The sequence below is a fragment of the Tigriopus californicus genome, chromosome 8, assembly GCF_007210705.1.
Source record: "Tigriopus californicus strain San Diego chromosome 8, Tcal_SD_v2.1, whole genome shotgun sequence".
Lineage (NCBI taxonomy): Eukaryota > Metazoa > Arthropoda > Copepoda > Harpacticoida > Harpacticidae > Tigriopus > Tigriopus californicus.
Window position 1 is genome coordinate 6,269,814 of NC_081447.1, and position 12,170 is coordinate 6,281,983.

At 46.9% G+C, this 12,170-nt stretch overlaps 4 protein-coding genes across 4 annotated transcripts in view; 1 reads left to right on the forward strand and 3 right to left on the reverse strand.

The window, feature by feature from the left end:
- The first annotated feature begins 275 nt into the window (after positions 1-275).
- On the forward strand, positions 276-3,140 carry LOC131885658 (protein kintoun-like). Its single transcript, XM_059233768.1, has 2 exons — positions 276-1,847; positions 2,138-3,140. The coding sequence occupies exons 1-2, from the start codon at positions 345-347 to the stop codon at positions 2,912-2,914; spliced, it is 2,280 nt and encodes a 759-aa protein (XP_059089751.1). The 5' UTR covers positions 276-344; the 3' UTR covers positions 2,915-3,140.
- Positions 3,141-3,871: 731 nt separating this feature from the next.
- On the reverse strand, positions 3,872-5,842 carry LOC131885659 (heparan-alpha-glucosaminide N-acetyltransferase-like). The gene is made up of 2 exons (XM_059233769.1): positions 4,233-5,842; positions 3,872-4,163 (listed from the first exon to the last, which is right to left on the reverse strand). The coding sequence occupies exons 1-2, from the start codon at positions 5,753-5,755 to the stop codon at positions 3,929-3,931; spliced, it is 1,758 nt and encodes a 585-aa protein (XP_059089752.1). The 5' UTR covers positions 5,756-5,842; the 3' UTR covers positions 3,872-3,928.
- Positions 5,843-7,253: 1,411 nt separating this feature from the next.
- LOC131885663 (calcineurin subunit B type 1-like) lies at positions 7,254-8,210 on the reverse strand. The gene is made up of 2 exons (XM_059233771.1): positions 7,671-8,210; positions 7,254-7,596 (listed from the first exon to the last, which is right to left on the reverse strand). The coding sequence occupies exons 1-2, from the start codon at positions 7,882-7,884 to the stop codon at positions 7,289-7,291; spliced, it is 522 nt and encodes a 173-aa protein (XP_059089754.1). The 5' UTR covers positions 7,885-8,210; the 3' UTR covers positions 7,254-7,288.
- A 296-nt stretch (positions 8,211-8,506) lies between these two features.
- Positions 8,507-12,170, reverse strand: part of LOC131885657 (AP-3 complex subunit beta-2-like) — a gene marked incomplete in the record, with an annotated part of 4,022 nt that continues 358 nt past the window's right edge. Inside the window, 5 exon segments of the mRNA XM_059233767.1 lie at positions 8,507-8,937; positions 9,005-10,561; positions 10,645-10,899; positions 10,972-11,358; positions 11,436-11,795. Coding sequence (XP_059089750.1) covers positions 8,566-8,937; positions 9,005-10,561; positions 10,645-10,899; positions 10,972-11,358; positions 11,436-11,795 — 2,931 coding nt within the window.

The window sequence follows — 12,170 nt, forward strand, 5'->3', positions numbered from 1 at the left end:
TGAGACTTCCCGAGGTACCTAGGAGATGGTTAAGCCGGCCTCGTTTCACAGTGTTCGAAATGGCAAGCCTGATTGCCTGAAGCCGTCGCCTTCCTTCCTTCTGCTTCGAGATCTCCTCCTATTTCTGTTTCTCCTTTCCATGGCTGCTGCTCCAGCGAGCGAGCATGTAAAGTCAGTCTTTGAGGCGAGCGCCCGCGGACTTGAGGACTTGAGGACTTGGTTGGTGGTGCGTGTTGGTCGGTTGGTTGGAAGTTAGCTAGCCAGCAATCTGGCTGTGTCTGTATCGCTCAAGCTAGCCTGACTGCTTGACTTCTTGACTGCTTGACTGACTGACTGAAAACAACATGGCGACTCAAACGAAGAACATCTCCTCGAACTTGATGGCGACTCAAAACGAACTTGACAGGATCCAGAACGCCTTGGAAGATGGTGAATTTCGTCAATTATTGGTCCAGTATGCTCGGGAAGTGTCCGAGCCGGACAATCAAGCTCTGTACGAGCGGGAAGTGGTGGCTTTGGAGCGGGCACGAGGATACGCCGTTCACTTCCTTCATCCGCAACCCGGATTCGTCATCAAGACCACCAATCTCAGGAATGACGAGAAGATATTCATCAACGTCTGCACGGAGAGCGTCATCGACGTGGCCAGTAGTTCGGAGGCCGGCCAGGGCTTGAGAAGCCAGGTCCCACCGGTCCCAGGGTCAGGGGGTGGAGAGCCCTCCTCGGCGGTGCGGTGGTCCATCCCGTATTCCTTATCCCAGGGTCCCAGGAAGGACGTGGATCGAGGGGGACGACCTTGTACGGTCTTCGACGTGATTGTACACCCGGACACGTTGGCTTTGGCCCAAGGTCAGCCGCGGATGAAGCAGTTGGTGGCGGATACGGCCCTGGAGGCCGTGGAAAAGGCCCACGCCCTCAAGCTCGAGCATCACGGGGTGCGCTACCCCAAGATGAAGTTCAAGGGCACCTTCCAACCCACTGTCATTCGCCGACCCCTGAAGCCCGGTCGGCACGAACCTCATTACGAGATTCGATATCGGCACGCCATCCGGGATGTGCCTACCAATACTTATCAGTATGGCGATGGCCCTCGTGGCCGCCGGATAGAGGACCCGTGTCGACCCACCCATCTCCTGGTCGAGGTCGAGTTGCCAGAGTTCGACACGATGCAGGGCGTGGACTTGGACGTGACGCCTACACAACTCACTTTGGAATCCAGCGGTCCGGCCGCCTATTATTTGAGCATCCCGTTAAACTATGTCGTCAACGAGGAGGAGGGCCAAGCCAAGTTTGATAAAAGTACAAAGAAATTGACCGTGACCTTGCCGGTGCAGGCTCACAAAGACGTGGAACGCCATGTCTCGACCGATAGCGGGATTGATGTAGATTCGGGCTATGCCGCGTGTACTGAGGATGAGCCCCACGAAAATGGGTCCCGATCCGGCCCTCGGATCCTTCCCAATTACACTTGCAACATCTACGAGGATGTCCTCGTGTTCACCTTGGATGTCAAAAACGTGGATGAATCCTCACTGGTGAAAACTGTCTTGTCAGATGAGACCTTCGGCTTTGACCTTGGCTTCTCGACGAGCGGGTGCGTCTCCGAGTCCCTCCATTACGGGTTCAAATGCGCTCTGCTCTTCGAAGAGGAGCCCCTGTCGCCATTGGCCACCGTTTTAGATGCCATTGAAGTCGAGGTGTGGGACAATAATGTCATTATCAAAGTTTCGATGCCGGGTGGTGTTCTTTGTGATCAGTACAAGATTGGCATTCATGACGATGACATGACCGCCCATGCCATTCCTCAGCTCAAAGCTTTCCGAAAGCGCCGAGAACAGCTTTTAAAAGTAAGTCGCATTACCGTTTGTTGAGCGTAGTAATGCCTAATCAGAGGGAAAACATGACCAAAAATAGCACTCCTAGTGGTGTGCCGATCAGCTGCATTCTGCTTAGTGCGCATTAACATATGGAGTGATGAGGAAGCTTGATGTGTGTAATTAGGTCAGTTTAAGACGGACACAGGGATTGCGTTCTTTTTCCAATCTCTTATCATTGGCTAGACGCGAATGTTCTTATCCAAACATAAAACAATGTGTTGACAATTGACAAACATCAAAGAGAAACTTGAACATTTCAGACATCACCTACTCATGAAGGAAATCGACGTCCTCGAACCTATTCCGAAAGCTTGGGAGATGCGTTTGAAGATCTCTGCTTGGAGGTGGGTACCTCTTCTAAAGAGGATAACAAAGAACGGCACAATTCTGGTGAGAGCGAGGATTCGGTCTTAGAAGATTCTCGCTTCTCGGTCACACCCTCCTCTTTGCAACACATTGCGGGTCCCGAGCCCAAGCCGATTGTGTTGCCCAATGGGCAGGAGGTCCGAAGCATCTTGAAAAGAGCTGTCAAGAGATGTTTTTCCGAGTCCCATACCGATTTGTTGTCGTGGCAATCGGATTCGTCGTCGAGCTCTCAAGACTCAAATGAGTCTTGCAATACTGGTAGCGAAGCTGATAGCGTAATCAGTAAGAGGTCAGTTCGCTTCAACGAGACAGTCCAGAGGCAAATCTTTCGACCCAACTCCTCCATTCTCGGACAGAAGCACAAAAATCAGAAGAAAAATAACCAGAAAAAGCGGAAAGCCGCTCGCCGAGCTAGTGAAGGCGATGCGGCCAGCTCTGTTAATTCCAACTCTGATCATCAAGGAGATGATGAAGATATGGAGGAGGATGACGACGACCACTTGGACTCTGGAGTGGCCTCGTCTGTGGATGATGCCGATACCATCGGAGGGAAAGAATCTAAAGCGGGTATGTCCTGGAAAAAGGGTAAAAAGAACAACGCCGGAAAGGGCAAAAACAAGGGCAATCTTGCCAAAAACGTCAATGATCTCATGTTTGAATTGGATTTTTAAAAGATGTCTGATCCCTTTTCGATTTCTTACCCTACGTACGTCGAGCTCTATTTTCGCAGGCGTGTCACTTCATTTCCTCATTTCTTCAACTTTATGTGTTCTTGTTTCCATCCACATTTGTTAGACATGTTTTTGCCTTTGGATGATGTCAATGATTTTTTGAAAGTTGCCAAGGCAACCGTTAAATACACTTTTTGGAGGCACACTGCTTGTGCTTCCGACACCATTTCCTCTCCTAGCCACTTCTGACGAGCTCTTGTTTCCCATTTGAACTGAATTGGATCTGTGAACTAAATTTCTTCTTCTATTTATTACTTTCAGAAATTGCCGCTCATATTTTCTTGTTTTCTAATATGAATAATGTTATCGATTCAGTTCCACCATAAAGGAGTTTCACACCTTTTGAAAATTCCTTTTCCATGTCCACACAGATAAGATACCCATAAAAAGGCCAAAAAAATCAAGAAAAACTCTAAAATGTGATAAAAAAGCAAACAAAANTAGCCACTTCTGACGAGCTCTTGTTTCCCATTTGAACTGAATTGGATCTGTGAACTAAATTTCTTCTTCTATTTATTACTTTCAGAAATTGCCGCTAATATTTTCTTGTTTTCTAATTTGAATAATGTTATCGATTCAGTTCCACCATAAAGGAGTTTCACACCTTTTGAAAATTCCTTTTCCATGTCCACCCAGATAAGATACCCATAAAAAGGCCAAAAAAAATCAAGAAAAACTCTAAAATGTGATAAAAAAGCAAACAAAAAAAGTAATCCACACTTCCCCCCCACCACCACCACCACCACCTTCGTTTCATACAATGAGCCTATATACATATTGTTGAACATGATTCCTACCAAAATTTGCTCCTCACCACATAATGAAGAAAAAAACAAAAATGTAGACCCAAATAGGTTGTCACTTGATAGACGAGACTAAATATAAAGAATGATACTCTTAACATGTTGTTCATCTTTATTTGTTTTTCCTCCATCTCGCCGCATACGAGTCCAATCATACGGTGATGAAAAATTTAAGTCGATACAAGATAAATGACAGCATGACCCAAACGGAAACTGCCCAAATATTCATAAGTAACATCTCAGTGTGTGTTATCGAGAAGGATTTCCAGCTGAAGGGAAAGTAGCCTTTACACACCTCGTGTCCAACGTATAAGAGAATCGCATTCATGCCTGGATAATGAAAGGGGCTTCCGCTCCACCAACATAAGACATCAATCAACCAATACCTGAGAATAAAACGATGTTGAATTCGTTCAGAAACATTCATTTGGAAACGTTCACTTGACCATACTCACATGCAGGTCAGGGTGGCGAATGTCATGGCTCCCAATCCCAAGATGAAAGAGAGGGACCACAAGTTCTTATTCACCGGTATTACGCCATTCTCCCTGGACCAATTGCAGAGACAACCCGCTATCGCACCCAATACCAAAGTCCACACCATCCATCGGACCATTCGGCTGTGATTGCTAGAGAAATGAATGATAATCCTTCCACATACGGTTCCAAGAAAGACTAGAAAAGCGGAGGAGAGGCAACCCAAGAGACCCTCGGGGTCAAAAGGAACCGTAGTTGAGTAAATCTTCCAGGCTGTTGGGTGACGATACATGTGTTCGGGGCCGAATATCAAGCGATCGATGTAGCCCGTGGCTCCCCCGGTGCAGTTATAGTATTGGGCTTGATCGTGCAATCCACCTGGCCCGAAATAACCAGTGGGACATCCCGGAACAGGAAGCAAAAAAACGATGGCCGTATGAGCGGCTAGAATACATGACATTATGATCCACTGCCCATAGGCGGAGGTCAGATCTTTGAAATGATAACGCCATCCCGTGACTTGAGCGTCCTCACGCGGCATTAAGAAGGCCTCCAACACAGCCACTATCATGTAGGCTATGGCGAAGCGCTGCAGGACGCCCGGAATTCGGAGGGTGCGGAAGTCATTGTGCCCGTCAGAGTTCAAGAATATCCCAATCAGAAACAGAGCCAAGGATCGCTTGAAGATGCGGAATAAAATGGTTTGACGAGGCAAGGAATTTCTCAGCATGGAGCGCGTGGATAACGAAATGGAAACGCCCATGATCCACATAAACCAGGGAAAGACCAGGTCCGCCACGGTAAGTCCGTTCCACGGCGAATGATGAAAGAACCAATAATGCCCTCCCCCATAATTGACAAAGATCATAATCACGATGGCCAAACCTCGGAAAGCATCCAAGGACCGCAAACGAGGCTTACGTCGACGCGCTTCCAAAGGCTGAATCAGAGAAACAGAGGCAGCCATCTGTAGGTCGGCCTCTTCCGAGGGCGTGATCAACTGTGAGTCATCGCCCAGATCCTCCTCCACCAGAGAGGTGGGTCTGCCGCCAAGACTCAAGCAGATCAATCGGATCCGTCGATGGCGATACAATCGGCGAAAAAGGCTCCAGATCAATTTGGCCAGCACAAGGGTCCCTAAGGCCGTGTACAGCGGGATGAGGGCGTTGACCGGCTGGCGGACGGTTTCCCAGTGACATCCATGATCATCAACGGTTAAAACGTACTCGCCGAATTCCCCAAAATGGATCGTTTTCTCGCAAATCACTTGGCTTTGGGCCTGAACTCGAATTTGTGTCGGCCATGAGGTGTTCACCAACAGGCTCTGAAAGGGGGTGCGATCCCGAGGGTTGGTCAAGTGCCAAAAAGGACACGCCACACATTCCGTGCTTTGGGCCCAGAACTCGAACATGGACGGCCATCGCACCAGATTCAAGCACGCCTGATTCAGGGCCACAGTGTGTGAGCCGCACACGGGCACTTCGTTCAGGTAGCGACTCATGGGAGAAAACAAAATCCCCGTTGTGCAACCTGAAACTGAGACTAGGAGTCCAAGCTTGACTGGTGCGACATGTAGGCCCTTTGAAAAGGTAAACAAACCTGTGTGGGCCTATGAAGACTAGGGTGACGTAAGGCTGTCACTTCTTCGCATGAAGAAAAAATCTGGAAATGCGTTCTTGTTTTACCTCAATTTGAATGTTAGAGGCATTTGGAAATTAATAGTGAATTATACTTCGAGCATTGCATTTTGAAGGTACACTTGTTAAAGACTGTTGATTGAATTTCGAGGGAATTTTTAGCAATATTGTATGCACCATAGTTCTTGCATGTGATTGTTTCTTCCTAGAATGTAGAATTGTTAACACATATTCTGGTAATCTCTGACAATTTTTTTTTTTTTTAAATTGCATGTCTGTCAACATTCAATGCCACTATTTTGTATGAGGAAGACATTCTTTGCGTATTAAGCCAAATTTGAGGATCAATGAGGAACATGTTTCATTCTGTTGTTGTTGTGGTTTGGTATTTTATGGTCTATTCTAACCGCATCAGGGAAAGTAACCCTCAGTATTATTGAAATGCAAGGTCATAATTCGTCTATTTATATTTGAGCAACACCCGACTTGACATCATGAATGTCACTAATGGATCCTTCAACCTTAATCAATTGCTTCCCTACCACAAATGAACTTCTTAACCAATTGAGAACCTTGCCTTGGATCCCAATCTCATGAAGCCTGTTAACTAAAAGACCTTGATCTACCTTGTCAAAAGCCTTGGCAAAGTCGAGATAGACTACATCAACTGATTCATGGCTCTCTAGTCCCTCAATAACCTGCTCTATGTGTTCAATCAGTTGGGTAACCGTGCTAAAATGTGTTCGGAACCCATGCTGACTAGGAGGAAGGACTTCATGAATATCAAGAAATTCAACAAGTTTGAACTTCATGATCTTCTCAAACACCTTCGCAATATTCGAAGAGAGAGAAATCGGCCTGTAATTACTGGGGAGCGACTTATCTCCCCCTTTAAAAATTGGAACAACATGAGCTAACTTTAGTGAAGATGGAAACTTTCCCTGATCCAAGATGCAACGCATCAAGTACGAGAAAACAGGAGCGAGCAAGAACCAGTGAGCATCTCATTAGAAACTGAGATGTCACATCATCAGGGCCAGGAGAACTTGAAAAATTTAAGTCTCTGATGGCCTCTAAAGCATATTGATCTGTGACTATAAGATCATCTACAAGCTCAGCTTTGCCAATCTCAGCGGACTCCTCTTCAGAGCTGATCTCCAAGTATGTTGGCTATGGACTCTACATTGTCTATGGCTTCCCAATCGACCTTAAAGGGCCCTAGAGGGTGTTCCATCTTTCTCTTTGAGTTTGCATAAGAGAAAATATCAGGTGCATGCATTTGCTCCCGACACATAACTAGAACGTCCGGATGCGCAAACAGCAATTGGCGATGTCCTGGCTAAATAAGCCCTGATTGTCATATCAGCATATACATATATATATATATTTATATTCGGTTAAACTTCCACGGACATAACATCAGTCACATTGTTGAGGCGGCTTCCTTTTTGAACCATGAGCTTGAACTCTTCATAACTGATTTTACCATCGTCGTCCTTGTCCAAGTACAAGATGGTTTTGTCCACAATCTGCTGGAGTTGGATGTTGGTCAGATTTTTACCCACCATCATCTTCAGCACTTGAAAGAGTTCACCATTCGAAATGTACCCATCCCGGTCCATGTCGTAGATCTTGAAGATGAACTGCAATTTCGTTTCGTTGTCCTCTTGCACCACTGCAAATTGGGCCAAGCCTTTGACAAACTCTGAAACAAGCATCACATTATGAACTCATGGGCTTTTCACTACGCCTTATGTACCATTTCATCCTCAGACTCACCTTTAAAGTCCACTTCCCCGCTTAAATCGGCATCAAACACATCAACCACTCGCTGAAGTAAAGGGTTGTTCTGGAGTTCTGGAACGGTGAGGAACTCTTTGAGACTGATGGAACCCGAGCGATCCAAATCGAGCTTGTGGAACCGCTTCTCTAAACGACTGATCTCCTCTCGGGAAAAGCCCGATAGCAATGGGAACGATTGGTTTTGACCCATGGCTCCGTCAAATGTTTCAAAACTAATGAATCACGGAATGACAACTTGGAAAATAGCACTCTGCGAATCCACGCCACTCAACTTGCAAATTGGCAGATTCGTGATGGAGAGGAAATGGCCCCGTGAGTTGGTCTGGTTGTCTTGAATGGCCAAGATCTCCAGCACCAACACGCCTGAGACGAAAATGCCACAATCGAGCTAGGATGATGGGGTGGGAGTTGGGACGGACGAACGGACGACAGCCAGGGATGGAAGAACACAATGTGGAAGCAAAGACAGCTTGAGGCAATCAACGGCGGTCCGGTTGACGACAGGTGAATGAACATGTGCGAGCGAGCGAGCGGCGCTCGAAACAACGAACGGAAGAACGAGCGACTCGCTCTTCCCCTGACATCTCCAACAATGACCGACTATCCGTGGGACCGTGACTACATCGACTACCTACATGCTACTCTTACTAATACTCGTTCTGAGCAGGCTATCCGACACTAATATTTTTTCTTCTCCTTCAGTGCAGATTACCCTCGCTTCGGTCCTGCGAGTGAGAAGACAGACCTCCTTTCTACATGAAATGTGCATCAAACTTGAGGGATATGATGGGATGATCAAGCTGGGTCAGATCTAGATTTGCTCAATCCTCTTTAATGTTGTGATACAGATGAAGCATAAGATATTATCACATTATGTGGACTCGAGAGCCACTTTCAATTCTTTGCCCAGCATGCTGCCCACCACAATTTTCTCGCAGTTAAAATTCAATCGCAAGTGATTGCCCTCCGGATTGAATTTGGCTCGGATCAAAACCAAGACTTGGGCGCTCAAGGTTTTGGCGACAAATTTTAAGGTATCATCTTCCGAGGAGGGCACTTGGGCCACGTTAACCCCCTCAAAGATCTTCTTCTTGATGGTTTCTAGATTGGCGTTGGCCTCGGGTAAAGTGACCTTGGTCTCCGTTTCGTTCATGCCTTTCAGCTTGCCTTGTTCCAAATTGAACAGGCCCTCGGGCATGCTCACGGGTTTCACCAACTCGCCCATAATTGGGTTCAAGGTTACCTAAGACGAATGAGCGGGAATGCGAGTTAAGACCAAAAATTCACTTGAAATAGACCTCCTAAATTACCTGAAAGCATCTCCCGCTCGCCACGAGACTGAACTTGGCACCTTGAGTGGTGTCATTGAAGTCAATCCCCACGTTCACGACTGCAGTTTGACCTGGATCCATGGATGCAATCCCCGGAAATTCTTTTAAAGACATCCCAGGGGCCATTTGCTTGGCGCCGATTTTGACATCGATTAACTCGGCATCCCCCAGGTTGCTGAGTGTCAATTCAACATTACACATGCAAGATGAATAAAGAAGTGATGATCGGGTGAAACGATAAGACACTTGAAGGCCACCTGTGGACATCTTGCTCAAGAGCTGATGTGATTTCGTAGGATAGAAATTCACTTCGGCCTCACTTATAGATTCTGATAGGGTCTTGGCATTTGGCGCATTCGACGGAGATAAAAAGCCACCAATCGATGGCGTTAGCATGGGTGTACCAGAAGCCGGAGGAGCTTCACTCAGATCCAACAAGAGGTCCAGATTACTCTGAGCAACGGCTGGTCTGTTCCCTCGAGCAGAGGGGTATGTTTCGTCTTCCGACGAACTACTCTCGGATGAAGAGCTTTCGTCGGAGGACTCTGACGAACTCTCCATCTCCTCTTCATCTTTCTTCGGGGCCTTCTTGCTCTCGCCGTTGACAATGGTTGTAGCCGGAATTGCCTGCTTGAGAGTTCGTGTGGATGCATCTCCATGGTCAGATTCATCTTCGGATGAGGATGACTCTGAAGAGTTATTCCCAGACGAGGACGATGAGGAATCAGAGGTCCCCGACTCTCCATCGGACTCTGAATAGAAGGTAGATTTCTTTTTCAGCTTGTCTAAACTTTTTTCCCAGGGATTGGGGACCTTAATGGGTTCCACGTTGCGAAGAGATGAATCCGGTGCCACGTCGGGGAAACTCGGCAGATCCTGATATCCATTGGCTCGAATGTTGAGGAAGTGAGATAACGACCCGAGCTGGTAAACTTCTCGATCCTTGAACTTGGATTCGGTCACTGGTGGGGGTTTCGTGGCCAGGAAAATGTTCTTGGCATTTAGGAGCAGCTTGTTGGTCTCATGTCCAGGAGGAGGGAAGACGAAAACTCTCATAAATCGGGCTCGATCACGTATGTCATAGTTCTGGTCATATCTGGCCAAATTAAAAACATACTGAGCAATCAGCTTGGTTTGTCCTGGATTCGTCAGGCAGAGCTTGAGTGCCAAGTTCAGGGTTTGCGTCTTGACCTCTGGAGTCTCGTTAACAAACGATTTGGCCATCTTCCTCAAAACATCAGGAGCGATCTTAGGCACGCGTTCGCAATACTCGCCCAAAACCCAAACGATGGCAGCTCTAGCGGCTGGGACCTGAATGGAATCCACCAGTTTCGCCATGTGGGTAATGATCTCCTTGTGATCACCAGTCTGGCTTTGCAACAGCTTCTTAATGACCACCACAGATTCAGCCACAACCGCTTGATCCCGGTTCGATAGGAGATGCACCAATCCATTGAGACAAGTGTCGGTGACCTCGTCAATTGTCGATGCACAACGACCAATGGCTTGAATCGTGGCAGCAATGCAAAATTTGTCCTATACCAACAAAAGTTGTCCATTTAAAACAAAAAAATATACATTGTACCAAAGCCACTTGCAAGATAAAGAGTCAGACTCACCTGAGAAGTGATGTATGATTGAAATTCTCGTAGAATGATTCCAATATTCCCAGCGTTGGCCAAGTTGGTGATGATTTCCAGCTTTAAGATCTTGATGTGCGTCGGATCGGAACTTCGAACGAAAAAATTCCTCAAATGGGGCTCGAACATATTGTTTCTGGTCTTGGTCGACGTCATCGATGCAATACAATTCAAAACGACGGCCTGAATCTCTTTGTGAGACCTCAAAAGACGAATCAGAGCCTTGGCCACCACCTGTAAGAAAAACAAAGGGCAATTCCATCTCCGACAGATCGACCCGCTCTGAACTATGTTGAATAATCTCACTTGAACCTCAGCTTTAGGTGCGGTGTGATGGTAGAGTTGGGCCGTTGCCATCACCACAGATGCATTCCGACTTTGGAGCAAAGGCTTTGTGCTACGGAACAACAAGCGGTGGTCGGGGTCCATTTTGGGCCGGGATCGTTTTTTGGCCCCCTCCTGATTCGAACTGGTCTTTTTCCGGTCTTCCTCTTCGGAACTAGCATAGAAATCCCGAGAGCTTTCTTCAAACTCGTCCAACTCATCGCCGGCATTGGGATCCAAGAACTGAGTGCGTGCATATCGAGTCAACATGCCGATGATTACGACCTGGCCCCATTCCTCGACATCCACCAACAGATTGCACAACTTACGAAAGTTCTTGTGGATGAGCTCGATTCGCTCGGGACAAACCTAGCATCGAGTAAAAATCGATCCATGTCAGTCAGGCAATCATTCCATCGGATGTGTATTCTGAGTAAAAACCTTGCCTCCTCAAACGCCATTACGGCCGAACCCACCACCAAAGTGGTCCGATCGCCTAACAACTTCTCGATGATATTGACCAACTCATCCTTTTGATCCGGGTCCAAACTATACAACTTGGGAATGGCGTGGGCGGCGGTCTTGCGCACAAACGCTGACATGTCCACGGCCGAATCTCGAATGGCTAGCATCATGATGGGCACGATCATGGTGACCCGAATGGACGAGAGCACCCGCAAAGCCGAGGCGCGGATCAACTGATTTGGATCCTTGAGTGCCCGTTGGAACGTGGAAATCGATAGAAGGGCCACGTCCTGCTGCTCCTCGGCATAGCGTGTCAAATACACGTACACCAATTTTTTAATCTGCAAGGCAATTCCCCCCAACCCGCGTTATTCCTGAGTCAGCATTTCAAATAGTACTTCAATATTCTAATGCAACAGCACAACTCCGTTGATGAAAGTTGGTCTCAATCCTTAAAAATAGGTAACTGGCTTTCGGATGTTGATTTCATTAGGCTATTGCGATAAAGGGGGCGTGGAAACAAAAATGCAAAATCAAAGACACAGTTTTTGCACAAGCCGAGCTTGTCGGGATGTCGGGAGTGTCGAGCAAAAATTTTGAGTGGTGGATGAAGATGTTTAACAGACTGTTCAATCTCCTTTCATTTTGGTTTGTCAAAACATTACTATTTGTGGTCCGTTAATGAAAAGGTGATTAAATTTTTAACAAAACTAATG